We start from the raw sequence: 22,762 nt of genomic DNA, 5'->3' as shown, positions 1-22,762 counted from the left end.
CAGCAAATCTATTTACCAGATTCACTGATATCTTGAATTTCGATGTTTGACGGTCTACATACTCTGGAAACATGTCCCACTTTCTTGCTTTTGGAACGTATACTATTCACAGCGGGACAACTACTAAATTGCGCTGTGTACTTTGTACTCCCACACCTGAAGCATGACTTAACCTTGATTCTTACTTGAGGTTAGACATAATTCTCAACCTTGGATCTGTGTAAAACTTTCTTAATGGCACACATCTCACATGCTTTTTCTGCACCAATATCACCTCTTAACGTTCTCACCCAATTCCTCTACATACAATGATGTGCTTTCAATACGTTTGGCTATCTCTAACTTTTTTTCCATGGTGGGATCCCTGAAACCTAACAACTTCTCTTGGATTCTAGAATTGCTTGTTCTTTTAATCATTTGACCCGTATGATCTCATCTCTGATAGTATTACATTTACAAGTAACAGCAAGTTTCTTCAGAGCAGCCACATATTGATCTATTATTTCACCATGCGCTTGAGCACGGAAAAAAAAATGGTGTCATTCCACTTCAATGCTTTATTTCTTCTCTAAAGCTTTCAACGCATTATCATACACGTCGTCCTTATCAGACTCCTCATCTGTATTTCTACCCTCAACTGGCAATGTCTCCAACACTTTACTACCTTCCACCCCCAAGTTGTGTTTAAAATTGCTAACGTTCTCTTCATCACATAATCATCCCCATCAATAGCTTCCAAATATGTTTAAATGCCTCTTTCCAATCTTCTCATCCCATGCAAGGGTGACCTGGGTTATCCATAAATGCAGGAGGTGCAGCTATATTATGCCAAGGCATTTTATGCCGTGGTTTTGTTCAGACAAACCAATCTTACTAATAAATTAACTGGTGCATGACAATGGTGTGCCTGTCATCAAGAATGACAAGCTGAGTCCCACAACCACATCGTTCTCAGCAGCTAATATTCCAGTCTGTCTCACTGCAGCACAACATAGGGTGTGGTGTTTCCCCAAAATGCTCTCCTGATCCCATAAATAGGGGTGCCTATCACCGAATATTCTTGCTGATAGGCAAATCTCCAAACCATCACCGGTGACCAAGTACGCAAAATACTTTTTCTCACCAGGTGTTCCTGTCACCGAAGCACACACACACACATTTGACCAGCAGACGTGCCAGTCGTCGCACTTCCAAAGACTTCTGATTCGGCACTTCTCCGGATAATGCCCTCTCCGCACCAATGCCGGCTGCATCTCAACTTCCTGGTTGCACTCCAAGATATCACTCTGTACACGGTTGCTAAAACACAGCGTGCGACGTCACTCCGTCAAGCCGCCGCAGGGAATCTCCAGGTCGGAATGACACAGCGCCGCAACCTCTCACCGTGTCCCGAACACTCTTGGACCGCGAAGGTGTTTTCGTTACAAGGTCCCAAGGTTCTAGTGCAGATGAGACAGGACGTTGCCGAGGTGATGGTGGGCGTGATAACAATGCAGTTCGGGGCTAAGTACTCCAGACAAGTTCCCTTGTCTCACGCAGTTACCTTCCTCATGAGCTGCCACTCCTACTTTCAAATCCAAACACCGGGTCACTAACGTGACGTAGCGCCTTCTAAATTGGAGACATGGAGAAACTTGCCTCCTCCGGCTCTTCTCGTTGATAGTTTCCACGTCAGCAGGTTTCCTCTAACTCAGGGGCCGCAAAAGTGCAAGTTATCAAACGGTAGTGCGGAATGACCAAAAACTATCCAAGGTCATTTCCAAGCCGTCACGTATTCAGTTGTGACTTTTACTCTAGCATCCCATTCTCGTCGCCAATTTTGGAAGTAGACACCCCAGAAATGTATAGATAACTTCTTTATTGAGATAACAGGATCGGCCCCTGGTCAGTCCCTGATCCCCAGTTACCTTCCTACTCCACAGCTTCCAGAATCTCCAAGCTAGATTATGGAAGTGGAAGCACCCAGCAAACCAGGAACAATACAATGACAGATAACATAACTACTTTACATTAAAACATGACAGAGGCTACTTCCTAAGACAAGTGATGTGGTAACAAACCTGAAGTTTGAGATTACTCTGCATTAGAAATATAATTGGTTCAGTATGTGTTTTATCATTTGAAAGGCGTTTTGAGGTAGTCCCCGCTCCGAAATGTGTTGTGTAAAATGCATAGTACTGTGACATGAGCCCGAATTTGAAGTATTGTACAGTAAGTGACCAAATAAAAGTCAGTGTACCTGTGCCTGGTTGCACTTGCGTCTGGTTTAATTTCATACTTTGCTTCTTTTTTACAGTTACTGCACAGAAGAAAAGCAAACCTTTGCTAAGCCCTTTATGCTTGAGAATCATATCAGTCTAATGCATGGTATCAAAAATCCAGATGTCACAGACATGTCAAACCTGGAGCCTGGAGAGAAGACTTCAGAAAAAAAGCCAATTGAAGTAACGATTACATTGATATTATCTGTTCTTGTGCACCCTAATATTGATGTTGCATTAACTCAAATTGATCTCATACATATTTCTCATTTTGATTAATTTGGTAATGGGGGCATAACACTGCCTCCTGTTTTTAAGTTATTCCATTTTAAAGTGGAAAAGCACATACACATGTGAAGAGTGGCATTAAGCACTGGATGTCTTGATTCGCAAAGCTTTTTATTTGGGAAGTTATAGCTTTAACCCTGATATCTGATTGCCCTATTCCTGATTTTTTTATGAGTAAGACGCTAGCAGTATAAAGCTTTGAGAATAGAGCCCTAAAAATGTGGGAATTTTCCACTCCTCATTCTGCTACAGGGTTTCATTTAGTAAGCATTAATGTGCTTCCTGAAGAAAATATGTGCCTGCTGAAGATAGTATTATTTTATGATTTATGCTGTATGCTATCACCATTTTGTCTAAATACTAGTCAGTCAGCAATATTCTCAATAGGGTTTTTAGAGGTGCAAGAGGGTGCTCTGGAACTCCACTCACGTCGCTCAGCTAGCGCCCCGATGCCAATTAGGCCCTCTGGATCCCCGTATGGACTCGGACACATGTGCCTTCCTCCACAGCTCGCTCCCCGTACCAATTGATGACTAGCCCATCATCATACCCAACTCGGAGCCAACATTGCCAGTGACGTCCAGGCCCTACCATTAGATAGTCCCTTTCTCCCTAAAGGGGGAGATGAGGAGGAAGGGTTTGGTCCCATGGAGGAGAGGACCCTGATCCTGCTGAAAACTGGTACCAGCGAGTTGGGCACTTACCCAGACTCTAGCGTGCTTTCCCCTCTGGGCCATGTTTCGGAGGAAGGCGTATCCGTTGCCATTGTGATGCGCATGGCAGCGGATCTCCTTGACCTACAACTGCTGGCAGTCGAGGTCAAGACCATCGTCTAGACTGAGATACTTAACCCAGGAGCGGGTTCAACTGAGCTCTTACTCCCCTTCAGTGAGGCCCTCATGGACATTTTCCTGGGAGCCCGGGCAAAACCTTGCACAGCGTCTCCTATGCACCTCATAATTGCCCGACAAGTGTGAGCTTCAGATTGTGCAGAAGGTGTACAACCCTACCATTGGTGAAAACCCGTCCGCCTTTGCTACCAATCCAAGAACAGCCGGTGGAAGACCACCTCCCCCTGTTCCATCAGAAAGTGCGGGCTGTTTTGGAGCCATCAAGAGGGCGCCTACACCAGAAGTAGGATGTAGTTAATATTCCCCTCACAATGCCTTTCTGCAGAAAGAGACATTCAAATTGCTCACCTTGGTTCAGCTTTTGTCTGCCCTGGAGGCCAGATAATATCATTGGATTTGCATGACACCTTTTTTTCACATCCCTATCTTGCTAGCCCAAAGGCATTACCTGTGGTTCACGGTTGGCCTCGATCATTTTCAGTGTGCTGCAATTTCCATTGGCCTTACTAGCATTCCTCGGGTGTTCACAAAAGTGATGGCAGTTGGGGGTTCCAGTCTGCCACTACCTCAACAGCTGACTCGCCCCAGGCAGCTGTCACCCACCTCCAGACTACAGTGAACCTTTTGCACTCGCTGGGGTTCACTGTCAGCATGCCGAAGTCACATCTGACTCCTTTCCTGATGCTCCCTTTTATCAGATCCATTCTGGATACAGAGCCGTTCCGCTCTTAACTTCCGGAGTGAAGATGCCAGGATGTTCGTGTTATGATCCTCATGTGTCGGCCTCAATCCTGGATTTTTGTGAGATTGACTTTGAGGCTTCTGGGTCTGATGGCATCCTGCTGATAAAGCATGCCTGATGGCATATACAGGGTATGCAGTGGAATCTGAAATCCCTGTTGGTGCAGGGCCAGGGAAACCTCTCCATCCTGATCCAGATTTTGAAGGAGTCTGTAAAAGATCTGCAGTGGTGGTTGACAAATCTTGATTGGGTCAGAGGCAGTCCCCTCTCTCGTCCTAGCACAGAGCTGACAGTGGTGGGTTATGCATCACTTCTGGGTTGAGGGTGGCCATCTGGGAGAGGTGGGTATCAGGACTTTGGTCTCCTGCAGAATCTCAGCTTCATATCAATCTGCTGGAGCTAAGAGCGCTCCACTTGGATTTGTAAGCCTTCCTTCCATCTGTCGAAGGAGGCTGGTTCAGATGTACACGAACAGCCCCGCCTCCATGTGGTATTGCAACAAACAGGGCGAGATGTGATCATGGAACCTGTGGCAGGAAGCTCTTTACCTCTGGACTTGGCTGGAGCTCCAGGACATTTTCCTAGTGGTACACACCTGAAGGGCTACTTAAATGCCAGGGTGGACAAAATCAGCCTTGGGGCCATTCATGGCTTGCAGATCCTCTATGGCAAAAACATCTGGAGGTCGCGTGAGGTCTCTTCCAGGAATGAGGAGAACCTTGCCTCGATCTGTTTGCCACCTCGAGAACCCTCAATGTCAGCACTTCTGAGGGTTGGAGTTTTCAAATTTGCTCTCACTCTGAGAAGCATTCCTTTTAGAATGGAACTCTGGACTCCTGTACACCTTTCCACCTATACCGATCTTGCCCCAAGTTCTTAAGAAGATTAGTAAAAACTCCCTTACCACCCAATACCCCTACCCACCCCTAAACCTTAAAAAAAAATACCTTTCCCAGCCATTACCCTTACCCACCCCTAAACCTCTAAAACACCCTTACCCTAATTCCTAATATATATGTATGTATGTATATGTGTGTATATATACTATATATTTATTTAAAAAACCATAGGTTTCACACATGTTATAGTTAGGTGGACATTTCACTCGTAAAAAACCAATAGTTAGTTCAGATAACTATAACTTGCGCACCCGCAATCCACTGCTCATGACGTTACATCACTCATGACATGGCCAGTGGCATCACTCATGACATCACTGATGACCTCATCCTTGTAATAGAGTTGCGGTCGCACGAGTTATAGTTATCTGAACTAACTATAACGAGGGAATTTCATTGTTTTTTTACGAGTGAAATGTCCACCTAACTATAACATGTGTGAAATCTATGGTTTTTTAAGTGAATTTGCAAGGTTTTTTAAATGCTAATTCCTAACTATAACGTGTGTGAATCCTATGGTTTTTTAAGTGAATTTGTACGGTTTTTTAAATGCTAAGTTATGTATGTATTATTATATATATTTTTTTTATGTTTTTCACCGTGCGCGCACCGTGCACGCACCCGCTATTTTTTTTAAAAAAATAAAATGTTTTTTCACCCTTCGGGGTCCTTCAGGGACCCCCTGACAACGGCTAGGGGGTCAGGAACTCTCTACCCTGCCCCCTTTTCACGTTCTCCAACTCTCTTTTTCAGTGTCGCACCCAAAACAAACAAAATGGCGGCCGACACTTCTGATTTCGACCGATTCGAACGTTGACCGACATGTAACCACCAATCAGAATTACGCTCGCAGGGTGCGCGCACGGTGCGCGCTTATAGATATTTATGTACTTTTAACTGCAATTTTCTCAGGAACTACTGTACAGATTGACTCCATATATGCAAAAGGCACATGCCTGACCTGAGGACTACCTCTCTGCCAAATTTCAAGTAATTCTGTTCAGCTGTTCGGGCTGTACCTTCGACTAAAGGTCCTATGGGAAAATGCATGGAGAAAACGCGTTTTGGGACCCCCCTTTTTTCTCGGCCCCCGCTTGACGAATCACCCCGAGACTTTCAGGGTAGGAGCTGAGCGGAGCGCCCCATTAGTTTTGAAAATTTCGCGAGGATTCATCAACCGGCGCCAAAGTTATTCAAAATAGAATTTTCAGATTTCCTATGGAAACTCGGTCCTAACTATAACTATCTACTGGTGACCGCCAGTAGATAATAAATGGGGTTTTCACTTAACTGATATATACTTGCAATTTCATTGTAGATGCATGCATTGTAAAGGGATGTGCGTAGTTCAAAATCAAATACTACTTTCAATTATAAAAGCAAGTGTTTGACTGAACACTGATTTATTGTTTGTACTGTTTGCACTTAGAGTTATGAGTAGTGTTTTATGGCCTGTATCAAACACCCATTTAAAAAAAAAAGTTAACACACTTTCTGACTCTAACCACTAAGTGGCGGGGTATATGTATAGTATGTGAATCTCGAGGCGTCAAGCTGAAAAACTATTGTTACAGGTCAGTAACTAGTTTCTTATAGACTGCTCAAACCCAATTTTTATTACAGCATTAGACCCCATATTTGCTAATGCTTGTTTGCATCTCGTGTAAATCAAGCTAGACTGCTACGTTATTTAAAGGACAGCTGCATATTAACTTATTTTGTCTCCCCTCTTTTCCTGAGTGCCAGTGCACAGGTAACATCTATGTTTGAGGCATGTGAACTGTAGATCACATGCTTTGCATACTCCTGCCATCTAGTGTTGGGTCAGGATGTTTGCAAGTTGTTTTACTTCAAAAAAGTCTTTCCAGTCACGAGATAAGGTGACTCCTCGTTTCGGTGATAGTGCGCATGGCTATCGACTCCATTGTTAGATAGTTTTTTTCCACCATCGGGTTCGGATGTGTATTGCTGCGCTCTGCTACGAAACCGTTTCATCAGGTTCCCCGCCGTGCATAATCCACTCTACCCGTGGTGTTATTGTTTCGAACGCTTATCCCACTTCTCCGTGTATCGTATCTGTCGTGGAAAACCTCTATTTTGATCGAAGAGCTTTGGGAAGGCCGTCCGGCCTAACTGTGTCTGTCCACTTCGCAGTCGATGGAACAGACTCTATTCAAATTCTGCCCTCTGTGCCACGCCAAGTATCCGCACACCGACTCGCACAAAGGGTGCAACTTGTGCTTGTCTACGGAGCACAACGAACAGGACTGCGACGCGTGCAGATCGTTCCGATCGAAGAAAACGCTCTGCGATCGTCTAACTCGATGTCGCGAAATGCAGAGTCAAAACGTTGAATACACACCAGACATCTTCGGCGAAGAATCAGAGCACGAATTTGACGCACAAGGGGCCGAGGAAGTACAAGAAACGTGCCTCCATTCCAGAATCGGACTCTATAGAAGACTTGCCACAAGGTCAACGTCCCGTGAGTACCAAACGCCCCGTCACCTAAACTCCAACTCAGCTGAAACAAAAGGCTCTGGTCCCACCCCCACCTTCCGGCCACGGTCAGCACTGACAAGATGTTTCTGACGCCCCGCCCTCCGGCTCGCCACGAAACACTTCACTAAGCCTTCTGGCTCGGGATTGAGTCGGCCAAAGTCTGGCACTGAGCCGAATCCTTCAGGCTTCAAGCCAAAAACCGCTTCGGAGCTGAAATCATTAAACCAAAAATGAAGCCTCCTTCGACACTGAAACCTTCCGCGCCGAAAAGTCATTCTATTCCGGCACCCAAATCTTCAGTGCCTAAAACTATTCCTCCGAAGCTGCAGGATCTGATTTGCGACACCCCAACACCCAAATCAGACCCAAAACAAAAGGAACTTTATATAAATCCAGATACAGGACATGTTCCTACTAACTCACGCAAATCCGGAGTCAGGGGACATCCTTTACGATATTCCTTTGAAAAGGAAGAATGTAGGTACTAATCCCTCCCCTCCTAATCCTCTTCCTCCTCCTCCACCACGTTCCCCTACACCAACTTCTCCACTTTTGCAGCATTTACTGATTACACCAACTAACTCTCCACCACCACCACCACCTGATGATGATGATGGAGATTACCGATAGACCCCTGGAAGGATTATAACACAGATTCACCTACAGACAATGACCCAAATGTTTCCTGTGAAAAACCTTCCCCTCCTGATGACAATGTAGGATATCTAGAATTACTTGCTAGAGCTGCAGAATATCACGGACTACAGTTACATAAGGAATATCACAGACTACAGGGGAGGCTCCCCCTCCAGACAAAGAGTCAAAACTATTAGACGCATTTGGTAAACGAGTGGCCGCCCAAGCAGCAAATCAATGGCACATTGCCAACACTCAGGCACTGCTAGCCAGATATGATTTTATCAATATTATTCAATCTATACGTCAGCCCTCTAGCAGTGCTGGCGAAAGAGAGGGGGCTGTCGTTGGTGTCGTACGCGGACGACACCCAATTAGTGATATCCTTTTCTAGGAAATGTACCTCCAGTTTAGACAATTTTAAGGACGATCTGTCAGCTATATCTGATTGGATGGCAATTAATTGCCTCCAGCTTAATTCTGGCAAAGCAGAGATCCTTCTATTTGGAAAGGATAGGGAGCTGTGGTCGGATCTATACTGGCCGGATCGATTAAACCTGCCCCACTTCCGAAGGAAACCGTAAAAAATCTTGGGGTATGGTTCGATCAGGGACTAACCTTTGAGAAACAAACTAAAACGGTTGCGGGGGTCTGTTTTGGACTCCTGCGGGGTCTAAAGCCTTTGCTCGGGTTTTTCCCTCCTTCAGTGCATCAGACTATTGTCCAGGCATCCGTCCTTTCAAGACTGGACTACAGCAATTGCCTCTATTTGGGAGCCACCAGAGCCAGCGTTAAGCGCCTCCAGAGGGTCCAGAACGCAGCAGCACGGATTTTGGTTTCATTACCCAAGCATTGTTCAGTTGCACAGGTTCTCCCCAAGCTCCACTGGTTGCCAGTGGACAAACGGATACAATTTAAAGCACTGTGTATCTCCCACAAGATTCTGTCTAAACAGGCCCCGCCAGGCCTTCTCCAGCTGTTGGAGGCTTATACACCCAAGCGCCCTTTGCGCTCCGCTAACCTAGCTATGGTCTGCACCCCGCGTGTGTGCAGGGCTAGGGCAGGGGGGGCGCTCGTTCCACTGGCTGGCGGCAAAATTATGGAACTCTCTCCCGACTCCTATCAGAACTATTTCTAACCATCTGCCGTTTCGTAAGGCTTTGAAGACTTGGCTTTTTCCCACTTCTACTATTTAACTGTTTCGACTTGCTTTGGTCCTCATCTCAGGTCCTTGTATTGCGCTGGGACGCCTCGTTGCTGGGGCAGCCATGCGCATTATAAATTGCAAATAAATAAAAATAAATAAATAGGACACACTGGGACGAGATAGAGCAATTGCTACAACACCTCCCAGATGAGCACATAGCAAAAGCCCAGTATTTAGTCCAGGAAGGGAAACTCCCGTCCAGTTAGATTCGCTTTAGATGCTGCAGACTCCGCAGCTAGAGAGATCAACACTAGTGTGTTATTAAGGAGACATGCATGGTTGAGGATTCTGGTTTTAAACCCTAAGTACAACAGTCTATTTTAAATACTCCTTTTCACAAGGACCATCTCTGCGGGCCAGAAGTAGATAAGTCATTAGAAAAAAATGAAAAAGGACACAGAAGTAGCCAAGCCTATGGGCGCTCTGCAGTCTCCCTCTAATCAGGGCTGGGTTCGTCGCTGCTTCAACCGTGGAGGATCGTAAACCATGTCCTCCGACAATACTGCCTCCTCCTACAAAGGTAACAATCGATCTTCCTCAACAAGAGTATTCTTTAGAGGAGGATTAAGAGACAAAAACAACAAATCTCGAGGCAGGGGTTCCACACCACGTAATTCCCCCTCCCCAACAAGCACTGACTTGCCTACACTTCCCCCCGATCATTTAACACCTGTCGGGGGACGTATTCTAGAATTCCACCCCAATTGGCAATCTATCACCTCAGACAAATGGGTGTTAGGAATTATCCAACATGGTTATTGCCTGGAGCCTACCAACAATCCTCCATACGTTCCACCACATTCTCACAAAATGCCACCAGAACATGTACATCTACTTCAGCAAGAGGTCCATTCTCTCCTGTCCAAAGGACCCATGGAACCTGTGTTGTTACAACAGCAAGGAACAGGCGTGTACTCCCTGTACTTTCTTATCCCCAAAAAGGACGGCTCCTTGAGACCTATTCTAGACCTCACAGACCTAAACCTCTGTATACTTTCAGAGCATTTCCACATGGTCACACTTCAACATGTGCTCCCACTTCTACAGCAGGGCGATTATATGTCTACTCTAGACTTGCAAAGACGCATATTTCCCCATTCCAATTCATCCCACTCATCGCAAATACCTCCTATTCATGATAGCGGGTCATCATTACCAATTCAAAGTACTACCGTTTGGAGTCACCAGTGCTCCCAGGGTATTTACCAAATGTCTGGCAGCAGTCGCAGCTCACCTGAGAAGACAAGACATCCATGTCTTCCCATACCTGGACGACTGGTCATCAAAGCCAGCACTTACCAAATGTGTCTCCAGCACACTCAAACCACTATTCACTTACTTCACCAACTAGGGTTTACAGTAAATGTGTTGAAGTCTCATCCACAGCCTTCCAACACACAAACTTATCTGGGAGCCATGATAGACGCTCGGAAAGCTCTAGCCTCTCACAATACAGCCAGGATTCACAGTCTTCAGTCCCTTCTCACTCAATTTCAGCCCAACCAATCATTACCAGCAAAAGTATTCATGCAACTGCTAGGGATGATGGCTTCTTGCATTATAATTGTTCTCCCTGCAAAACTATACATGCGCCCCCTTCAAGAATGCTTCGAAAGTCAGTGAAACCAGTCGGTGGGCAGTTGACCGATCTAGTGTTGGTAGATGGCCGCACCCATCGCTCTCTGCAGTGTTGAAACCCCCAAAATGTATCCAAAGGGGCGGCCCTTTCTCGACCCTGTTCCACAGACAGTGCTAACAGCAGACGCATCGCTCACTGGTTGGGGCGCTCACCTACAAAGTCACACAATCCAAGGATTATGGAGTCTAAAGTAAAACAGCCCCCATATAAATCTCCTAGAGCTTCTAGCAGTGTTTCTTGCGCTCTTAGTCTCTCAAACTCAGCTAATAGGCAAAACTGTCCTAGTCTGCATAGACAACATGACAGCTATGTACTATATACAAAAACGGGGGGGACGCACTCTCTCCAACTGTCAAGCCTAGTACAAGCCATTTGAAAATGGGCTATACATCACAAAATGTATCTCCTAATAGATCATCTTCTAGGAGTAAACAATCAAATTGCAGACCTTCTCAGCAGACGGGGACAGCAAATCCATGAGTGGGAACTTAATCCCCAGATTCTTCTTCCCTACTTTCAGGAATGGGGATTTCCTCACATAGACCTGTTCTCCACAGCTCAAAATGCCCAAGTTTCGCCTCCAGGTTCCCACACCCACTCTCCAAAGGCAATACCCTATGGATGAACTAGTCAGGGATATTTGCCTACGCTTTTCCGCCTCTCCCACTCATTCCGCTAATAGTTCGGAAGCTCAGACTATCATCCCTCAAACTCATAGCACCCACAAGGGCACTTCAACCTTGGTTCACCACCCTGCTAGAGCTCTCAGTAGTTCCACACCAAAAGCTGCATCTCAACTCCAGTCTCCTCACTCAGAACCATAAAGGAATCAGACATCCAAATCCCAAGGAACTCAACCTAGCGATTTGGCTCCTGAAGTCATAGAGTTTGGCTATTTACAATTACCACCAGATCCTGAGGGCGTCGTTGGGACTCCTCCTCCTTAGATGCCTGCATTCTTTCTTCCAAGAAATTAGCTGCGCCATGAACCAGGGGGGCTTGTGAGATCGCTGGACGTCTTTATGCCAACTCATGGGAAGACCTCATCCAAAGAGTTGACCAGCCACTCATTAAACTGCTATGAACATGATAAACTGAAACGCTGCTGGGAGGACGCTGTGTGTCCAGATACTCTGGCCGACCCATCTTTGCTGCCTTCACGCCTCATTGAACTACCGGCTCTAGGGAGGGCGGGACTGCGAGGACCAGCTTTCCAGCGCCTGGAGCAACATCGGCGCAGCTGGGTCCTCTTCCCTGGCCCTCCCCCCTTCCTGCTCCCTCCGGACAAATACGGCCCACTCTCTCCGCGCTAGCGGAACGCGCGCGGAACGAAGCGCGGTGCGAAGCCCGGGCCAAGGGCGGGCCCGTTGTAGCCCGTTCGAGCCAGAGAGAGTCCGGACCGGGCCACCCCCCTTTCACCCACGGACTTACGTGTAGGTTTTAACTGGGCTTAAAATATACATTGTATGCATTTTGTTGGCCGACAGGGCATAGCGGGTGTTAGGCTGTTGATTGACATAGCTGTGGGCGCTCTAGCGCTATTCTGTCATACATCCTGTTGTAAGCGTAATGGCTACCAAAGCGGGCAGGAACCTCGCTCCAAATGCTAACCTTACGGGCACCCTAGACAATTTTATAATCAGAGCAAATTCAGTGATAGACCAGGGCATTGTTCTCATGGAACGTAGAGTTTCACAGGAACTCGCACTGGCTAGACGATCATCCCTGGGTCTTTTTGCTTCTGCTTGCACCCCCCGAGCTATGGAGGGTACTCCCAACTGCACAGGTGTCAAACCATCTACACTCCCTTTGACCCAATTTATAGACGACACACCACAAAGTGATACTATGAGCTGTGATGACTTGCCAGCGTCACCGAAAGCTAGATCCCCTCCACTGCCGAGCTCTGGTCCAACCCCGCGAAACAAGAAGGACAAAACTCTGGGGATGCTTCCGAAAACTAAGTCCAAAGCTCCTAGTGGGAAAAGAACTAACCCCGGGGGAACCAAAACTATTAAACGCCGGGTTAATATAACCACTGTGGCTCCCACTATGCTCACTGAAGACTCAGAGACCTGTACCCTGCACCCAGATTCTATTCCTTTAACGGACGATGTAAGTGCTCCTCCTAACACCTCACTTCAAGCTGATGGGGCTGTAACAATTTTGCAACTACATTTATTGTTGCATACCCTACTAGATCCCCTGGAAAAAAGGTTAGACAGTATAGCAACTCACCTGGCACTGCTTGAGACTCATATTAAGGGTACATTTGGTAACGTTTTTAATAAAACACAATTGCAATGCTCCTGCAATTGCACCCCTAATAGTAGGATAGACGGGATAACGCATGCTGCTTCTTCCAATTGCTCAAACACCCAGCCACTGAACAACCCCCCTGTAGCAGTACAGGCAGCTCCTGCTAATATCCCCAACCCCCCCTCATTACAACACGAAGACAGGCTCTCTGATACCCAACACCCTGTCCCCAACATCCCAGAATTGGTTCTTGCGACAAAAGGTAGTGTTAATGGAAGACCGATAAGGAGGGGAGGCACGGGAGAGGTACCTGGGCCCACTACGACAATTGACTTACCTCCTGAAGCAAGCCCCTATGTGGCCATACTCACAGGGGTTCCTGAAATTAGTGGAGCTACTACGGAGGATTTTAATTCTTTGAAGAACAAGACGATGCAATGGTTGTGCACCCACAGGCCCCTGCCCCCTCACGTTAGAAGTGAGATTATCATGGTCAGAAGGGTGGGTTGGATAGGACACACCCCCAAAACTCTCCAAGGTGACTGCATTATAGTTAACTTCAGGGATCCTAGAACAGTGGAGTATATCTGCAGGTGGGGATCCTCCCGCTCAGAAACTAAAATTGCAGTATGCCCACTCACATCTTTCTACCCTAGCGAATCTCTGATCCGGCTGGAAAACGAATGGACCCATGTACCCTACTCCCGTTGGGGGCGTGGTGGGAAAACAAGGCTAGATGCTTATACCCTGCCCCGCCCTCTCACCCCCCTTTATAACAGGTTCAGCCATTTAGATCAGGTTGATTGACTGGCTAGGGCAACAGATGGAACCCAGGTCCCCGATCAGAAAGAGGTAACTCGTGAAGGTAACATGCTTTCCTGCAATTGGGAGCTTTCTTCCCACCATGCAGGGACTAGTACTGGTTCCTTTTTAGAGAGAACCTGCTGCAGTATTAGTGAGCCACATCTGCCAGTAAAACTAGTTAATGCTAGTACTGCTCCCGCTTACCCCACTGAACCCAACCAATTGGAGAGTCTATCCCACTCGCCTGATCTCTTACCTTCATCCATGAGTCACGTTCAGCACATGACTATAACTTCCTGGAACGTGGCGGGATTAAGTACTAAGCTTAAGTGCCCTGAATGGGGCACTTTTGTAGATACTTTTGATGTGATTTTATTTCAAGAGACTTGGGCTAGGGAGGGATCCCACAGATTGGGGTTTGTGGCTTTTAATATTCTGGCGCGTTGGGGAGGCATTGGTCGGCCTTCCCGCGGCCTGACCACGTGGGTTGGTATCCACCTGGGATGCAAAGCAGAACCAATTCAGACCAACTCAGACGACATTTTATGTGTCCTAATGACATGGCCATCCTCCTTTAAACTAGCACTAATTAATGTCTACTCACGTCCTACCGCATTGGCAAAGGAATCAAACACTATTAGGGAACTATCAGTCTTTCTCGATTCCTTGAATCGGGAAACCCAGTATATAATTGCAGGCGACTTCAATTGCCATTATGAGCCCTTAAATGGGGTGAACGAGGGGGCCCTGATGGAAGAGGATGAGTTTTGGGGAATCCCTCCCTGCAATTCTGCTCCTGCAAAGCCTTGGTCTCCACTAGCCACACAGATTATGTCCCTTACCCTTCATAATTCGGTTAGGGCGGTTAATGGCAGGAAACCCTCGGATATCCCTTCCAGGTGTACGTATAACAAAAAAGACCACGAATCCCACCTAGACTATGTCATGGTCGAGACCAGGCTTTGGCCAAAGATTGTGGATCTGGAGGTATTGTTCAGGACGGATAGCGATCATAACGCCCTGGTGTTAAAGATGGAATCCCCCCAAGTCTCAAGGAGACCAACTGAAGTGCCCAACGATCCTGGCCTTGTTATATCCACCAATAGGCGGCGTGTCAAATGGGCGAAACTGCGAGAGAAGAGGGATGCACTTTCCAGCCTATATTCAACCATTCTCCCCTTCCTCACTATGGCAAGGGACATTTGGACTTCAGGAGAGTACCCTGTTCCATCTGTGAACTTGCTTACTCTTCACCAGGATCTGGTGGATACGCTAGCTGATACTTTTAATCCAATTGCAACAACTAACAAACCTATGGTGCCCCGCCCTTCCTCCTGGTATAATGCTGCGTGTAGGAATTCAAAAACTAAATTGCTAAATGCACTCAAGGATGGTACTGATAGCACAATTATACGTGCTCTTAGACGTTCCTATAAGGAAGTAATGGAACAGGCAAAAATTGCCTGGGATTGGGAGCGTTGGCACAATCTTGCCTCTGCACTTACTAACAAGGAATCGCGGAGCTTCTGGGCAATTGTGAATACAGGGTCTGCTGAACCCCGCAATGCAATAGAAGTAAACCTAGATCCAGGGGTTTGGGAATCCCATTTTAAGACTCTTTATGCAGTAACTTCCGATTTAGATCTTCTGCCCATACAACCACCCACACCTGGAGATGATGAAGACGAGGTTCTGGAATTCACTCATGAGGATATCACCATTGCCTTGGGAAAACTGATGTGGGGCAAAGCACCAGGAATAGATAAACTTCCCGGTGACATGTTTAAGGAACAACCAATGATTTGGGCCCCGTACCTGTGCGCTTTATTTAATACTATCCTGCGAGGTGCAGAAGTTCCAGGCTCATGGTTGGGAGCCGAAATTATAACCATTTTCAAAAAGGGATCACCCTTGCTCCCAGTAAATTACAGACCCATCAGTCTCATTGATGTCCCCCAAAAAATATTTGCACGACTTATTCTAGATCGTCTGCAAGAGTGGATCAATGAGAATGAAATTCTGTCAGCTTACCAGGCTGGGTTCAGGAGCAAAACATCTACTACGGATCAGATTTTCCGCTTAGTTATGTTGTATTGGAAGACTGTCACAATAGAGGGTGGCAGCCTCTATATGGTGTTTGTTGATCTCCGTTCAGCATTTGACACCGTGCCAAGGGGGAAACTTTGGGCTGTTCTCCGGGACTTGGGAGTCCCCAATGCACTATTGGAAATATTAGTGAGATTGCATACACAGAATTTTGCACAGGTCAGGTGTGCGAGGGGAGGAGTTTTGTCTGCGAGGTTTCCGGTAAATAAGGGAGTTAGGCAAGGGTGTGTCCTTGCCCCTACCCTGTTTTGCCTATATGTGAATGGGTTGATTTCCTGCCTGGATGCAGTACTAGACAACGACGCACCTAGGTTGGCAGGCAAGAAAGTCGCGGCTATAATGTTTGCCGACGACACTCTTTTACTATCTAAGTCACCCATGGGGATACAGCGCATACTGGATGGTTTTCATACATTTTGTATCGATCATGGTCTACAGATCAACGTAGACAAAACTAACTTTATGATTTTTAATCCCTCTCCACGCACCAGACCTCCCCCTACTTTGGATACAGTCTCTTTAGAGAGAGTGCAGACCTTCCAATATCTAGGTGTCACACTGAGCGAAAACCTTTCCTGGGCTCCCCATCTCTTAAAATCACAGTTAAAACTGACCCAAACAGCGGGTGGAATATTGAAAATGAATAATGCCTCTACATTTAGGCCCATAAGCCCAGGGCTTGAAATCTACAAATCCAGGGCAAGAGCAGCGGCTCTGTATGGTGGGGAATTATGGGGGCATGTTGTGAGCCCAGAAATAACCAAAGCGGAGAATAGATTCTTGAGGCAGTTGCTATTGCTCCCACAAAGCACTCCTCTTATTCCTTTAAGGCTCGATTTGGGTTTATTCCCAATTCAGGAGGAACTATCTATAAAACCCCTTAGATTTTGGAGGAGATTATGGCTAACCCCTGAACTTATACAATACAGAACTGAACTTCAGGAAGTACTAAATTTGAGTAAAGCTGTGCAGATTCCCTGGCTCTCTTATGTCAAACACGAACTAGTGACAATGGGCCTTGCAGACATGTGGCATCAGCCAGCAACTGCCTGTAGTGAGATCTCGGGGAAACTGTTTACCCAGTCTTATAGATCTAGATGTACTAGTGCATGGTTGCATGACTCATGTAATGGTTCTATGGTAAATTCATTCTTAGAGATAAAAACTGTATACTCTTTTGAGGATTATTTGAATGTAATTTACCCCGTATTGGCCAGAAAGCTATATATTCAATGGAGGTTTGGTTGCCTCCCTCTAGCATGCCTTACAAACAAGTGGTCTAGTACCCGGGTTTCCAAATGCCCAGGCTGTGGCACGGACATAGAGAATGATTGTCACATCTTATTCTTCTGTCCTATGTACAGTAGAGCCCGGAAGTACTGGATTGTACCGATTTGTAGGAACCTGGGCTTCCGCAAATATGCAGATGCACTTAGAATCTTTAAATCGAATACAGCAGGTCATATTGTGTTTGCACTTTCGAAGTATCTACATGCATTCTGGATAAAAAGGAGTTTTATAATTCGAAACAGTGCCTAGACAAACTAGGGTTTATCAGCTCTGAATTTTAGTATTGCTGTTTTTACATTGTGTATTTTAATGTACTGTGTTTTTTATGATGCTTTTATGGCCGAAACAGGTCGAAATAAAGTATTATTGAATTGAATTGAATTACCACCAGACTGTATAAATATCCTAAAGGAGGCTAGGAAACCTTCTACTAGGGGTGTGTTATGCAGCAAAGTAGAAACAATTTGTTATATAGTGTAACAATAACGACATCAATCCCCTTAATGCTTAAATGCAAAACCTCATCAGTGATCTCTTACACTTACAGCAATCTGAATTAGCTTACACATCCATTTGATTGCATTTAGCAGCAGTAGCTGCGTACTTACAAAACAGCCAACACTTATCAGAGTATCAGTGATTAAAGCCTTTATGGAAGTACTAAAATGAGTAATAAAACCAAGGGCTCTTCCTGCACCAGTATGGAACTTGAACATAGTCCTTACGAGGCTTATTGGTCCACCTTTTGAACCAATGCATAAGTGTCAACTACAGTTTCACTCATGGAAGGTTCCTTTTCTTATTGAAATCACTTCCTTAAGGAGAGTTGGTGAACTCCAGGCACTAACTATACAAGAGCCTTTCTTTCAAATTCACAAAGACAAAGTGGTTCTTCGAACCAATCCCACATTTCTTCCTAAAGTGGTTTCTGCTTTTCACATCAATCAATCGGTTGGGTTACCCTTATTCTTTCCTCAATCTTATTCTGTAGCAGAACGGGCTCTTCAAGCACTAGATGTTAGAAGAGCTCTACTATATTATATAGAAAGAACACAAGATTTCCATAAGACAAAACAGCTCTTAGTTGCTTTTTCACCACCACGCAAAGGCAATCCCCATTTCTAAATCGGGCATTGCAAGATGGATCATGAAATGTATTAAAACATGTTATGTGAAAACGAAAAGAACCTTGACAATACCCCCTAGCGCGCATTCCACTCACAAAATAGGGGCTACTATGGCCTTCTTAGGGAATATTTCCCTAGCTGACATCCATAAGGCATCAACGTGGTCTACACCGCACACATTCACCAAACATTATTTTGTAGATGTGTTAGCGAGGCAACACGCTAATATAGGATATGCAGTACTTAAAACAATTTTTCAAACAAGTGCAACAGCTACAGGTTAGCAGCCACTTTGAGAGTTTACTGCTGTATAGTCTATGCAAAGCATGTGATCTACAGCTCACATGCCTCGAACGGATAATATTACTTACCCAGTAAGCATCTGTTCTTGACATGGAGAGCTGTAGATTCACATGCACCCACCCGCCTCCCCTGGTACCTATACCTGTTGCAGTTTTCTTACTTTACATGCATACACATGGAAATATCTATTCTACCTCTACTAACTCCATTCTCACTCTCTGCGGGAAAAGAATCTAACAATGGAGTCGATGCCCATGCGCACTATCACCAAAAGGAGGAGTCGCTTTACCTCAGGACTGGAAGGACTTCTTCGAAGAAAAACAACTTGCAAACATCCGGACCCAACACTAGATGGCAGGAGTATGCAAAGCATGTGAATCTATAGCTCTACATGCCAAGAACAGATGCTTACTGAGTAAGTAACATTATTCTTCCACTTTATGGGTACTAATAAAAGCCTACTTTCAACGCTGATGAGGTTCTTGATTTCTCTTTTTTACAACCATTCACATTGAATTATGGCCTGTGAAATAGACGTTTTCGATGGCCAATAATGCTAAGCAGATTCAGAATTCCTTATTTGGTTTGATCTTTGATATAAACTAAACACCCTTGCATGTTTAACCAAGGAGGAACCTTGTGCCTTTTGACTTTGCCCCAACCAAATGCCATTTTAGCGATCTTGTTTAGGTCATACAGGTCTGCTTTAGCATACAGTGTACTGGACTAATCAAATAGACCATTGATACTGCCTCAATTACATTGATGCATAAGAACAACTGGAACTTCTTTGGGGAGTGTTCTCTATGTAAATAATAAGTGTAAAGCACAAAAAGAATATTGAGTGTTGACATTCATGTAAAATATTTTTAAATGTTCTATGTGTACCTCTATTTCCCATTAAGGTTGTGTGCAACAGCTTATTGTCACCTTGGCTTAGGTTTGCACACCATTCATTCCTTGAATAAACATTGCATATCAAATGTTATTTAGAAATCAGAACGCATGAATTAAAACTTGCTTAGCTGCTAATTTCATGACAATAACAATATGCATTTACTTTAAAGGTTGAAGCACCGAAAGGGGTAGCCGAAGATGCTCTGAGCAAGACTGAAATCACAGATACTGCTGAAGCACCCCCTGCAAAGAAACCCAGGTTGCACTATAAATGTGCGAAATGCGGATTCTCCACAGGCACAGAGGCTGAATTTCAGGAACACATACCACGGCACAAGACTGACAAGTCAACCTTCCAGTGCTTGCATTGTGGCTTGTGCTATACCTCCCAGATCTCCTTGAATAGACATCTCTTTATTGTACACAAAGTGAAGGAGCCTGAGGACCTCGAGGAAGAAGAAAAGAGCCAGGAACTTGTTCCTCTTGAGAACAGTGGACACGGAGAGCAGAATGTGAAGGCAGATACTGTGCTGGATGAAAAAGCCAAATGGCCATGTAAATTGTGTGATAAAACATTTGACAGTGAAGTAGAACATGGTGCGCATGTTCGAACTCATGACACATCTTTGTCTACAAAATACAAAGAAGGAACAGAGTAACGATGGCGGGAGATCGTTGTCGGGGGAGGGTGGAAGGGGGGTTAATTTAAAGAATATAAAGATTAACTATTTTTTCGCAAAATAGCACCGAGCTACTTTTAAAGGAAAAAACAAAGTGGTACTGGTTTATATTTTGTCCGACTTTAAGGAGGGTCCACTGGTCATTCAAGTAGATAATCACTTAAAAATCACCTCAAAATCTTTTTGTATGGGAAACAAACTTGTCCACCAAAGTTGAGATGAAACCACCTCCGCTCCGCAGCCAGAGAAGTTTTATTTATTGAAATGAAAAAGGGAAATAACCGCAAAAAAATATTTGCGAATACTAAGACTTTAAGAAATGGGATCTTCGTGAGCAGAACAGAAGGTTTTCCAGCTGTACAGTTTCCTCACTGTATCTTCATCCAGTACCGTTATTATACTCTTTGCAGCACTCTTAATGTACATCCACTTCATGCTATATGGACTCTGCAGCCTGACACCCTCTCTTTTTCTTAATGCACATTGTTATTATTTATAATGTGCTTACATTTCTGACTTTTGTTATGTTTCATCAAACAGAGCCTTGGAATCAGTTGCAGGGGAGAGTTATTAGATTGCTCAAGTTGACCTGTCTAGATGTATATCTTAACAGTTATGCTCCCCAGATACGCCCTCCTTATACATGTGATATTGGTCTAGTTACTAGAATGTATCTGTGCTTACCAATTTGAAGAAAGCATAACACACAACAAGATTGTAGTGATATTATCAGTCAAAGCTTACTAGTTGTAGTATCTCCTTGTCCATTTGTCCTTTCACTAGTAAAAGAAAGCTCCCTTCTGAGTCAGAAACTAGTTGTAACAAAGATTCGCTCCAAATCCCTAGTATCATGTACGTTTTGATTATTATCTTTCATTGTGTAGGAGACTCTTTAATTAATGAGCCTGTAGTTCCAAGGCACCAAATGAATAATGTATCCCGAAGCACTCCTTAGATGAGCAATATTTGATCTCCTGTAATTAAAGTCAGTTAAAGCTACATGGAAAAGAAGAAATGGTATGTCAGCCTGCCAGTGTTAATTAGCGAGGAAACTAATGTGGCAATACAAGTAAAACAATCTAATACCATTCTAACTGCAGGGGATGAAGTGAGAATTATGTTAAAACGATATTACAAACTTTTTGCGAAAAGAGTATAGAAAGTGAATAATTAGTGGAGTTGGTTTGTTCCTCTTAAAACACACCCTTCCCTCGATATTTTGTTTTCTGAACACTCCCAATAGATTAGAAATTGAACATGAAATCAGCCCATGGCCTCTCCTCAAATAAGAAAAGTATATTCTTATGATAAGACCACTGTACTGTATCAAATTGTATAGTCCTCTAATTACTCAATTTTATAAGTTACTTTTGCAGACTTTTTATTTAAATGTAGTCATATTGACTGTTTTTTCTTTTTCATGTGAACATGCCATTCAATTGCAGTACACCCTTTGTGCATTTCTGCTTATATGCTGTTATATTGCATCTGTTTTTTTCTGATGAGCCAGAATCCATCTTGTGTTGTTTACTATGATGATAGCTAAATATAATTTAAAAAGGAAAAAAAACTATTTATCTTCTTGCATTTAACAAAATTGCTCACTCTTATTTCAACTGTGTTTTGATACAAAAGATTCAGAATATTTGTACTTTTTGATAACTGTGTACAGTAGCATAGGGAATGTTTTACAAGGTAGCTTGTGTATATCGTTTTCAGTAGATCGACATCAACAGGGTGCTCACCCAAGCCATCATATATCTATTTAATCTGCAACGGCAACTGGGCCTTGCTATTATGTTTACTTCAGAATATTAAAATAAAATACATACAACAAGTGAAATAGAGATACTACCCTATTTTTAGCAGAGGCGGTTGAATGAACCAAACTTGTTTTCCACGTCACAATGGAAGACATCATTTTTTTGCTTTCCATTGCAGTTTTTAGCATTCAATTTGCTTTTGAACCCTAGGGAATGTTTTACTGGGTGGCTTGCGTTGATTGTTTTTAGTGTAATCAGGGAGGTCTCCCATGACAGCACCTAGGATTTATTGTGCAAAGGTAATTCGGCCGTGCTGTTATGCTCTCTTCAAAATATTCAAAGAAATTGCATACAACACGTGAAATTGAGGTATAAACCTACTTTTAGCAAAGGAGGTTGAATGGACAAAATTAAAGAGTTTTCCACTTGACAAAAGACTGTGGGCAACATTCTAATATTTAGCATACAATGTTATTCAAAACACTCCCTTTTCTGCATAATTAGCACA

General features: G+C 44.4%; 1 protein-coding gene across 3 annotated transcripts in view; it reads left to right on the top strand.

The window, feature by feature from the left end:
- ZNF592 (zinc finger protein 592) overlaps nt 1-22,334 on the top strand; it is a 393,935-nt gene extending 371,601 nt beyond the window's left edge. For all 3 annotated transcript variants that reach the window (XM_085644054.1, XM_085644056.1, XM_085644055.1), the window contains 2 exons: nt 2,297-2,444; nt 19,982-22,334. In XM_085644054.1, coding sequence (XP_085500180.1) covers nt 2,297-2,444; nt 19,982-20,470 — 637 coding nt within the window. In that variant the 3' untranslated portion in view covers nt 20,471-22,334. The remainder of the gene's footprint in view (nt 1-2,296; nt 2,445-19,981) is intronic.
- Nucleotides 22,335-22,762: the final 428 nt, after the last annotated feature.

This window comes from Triturus cristatus, chromosome 3_1 (genome assembly GCF_964204655.1).
Source record: "Triturus cristatus chromosome 3_1, aTriCri1.1, whole genome shotgun sequence".
Classification (NCBI taxonomy): Eukaryota; Metazoa; Chordata; class Amphibia; order Caudata; family Salamandridae; genus Triturus; species Triturus cristatus.
Note: the sequence above shows the minus strand (reverse complement) of the source record. Positions and strands in the feature narration are given on the sequence as shown.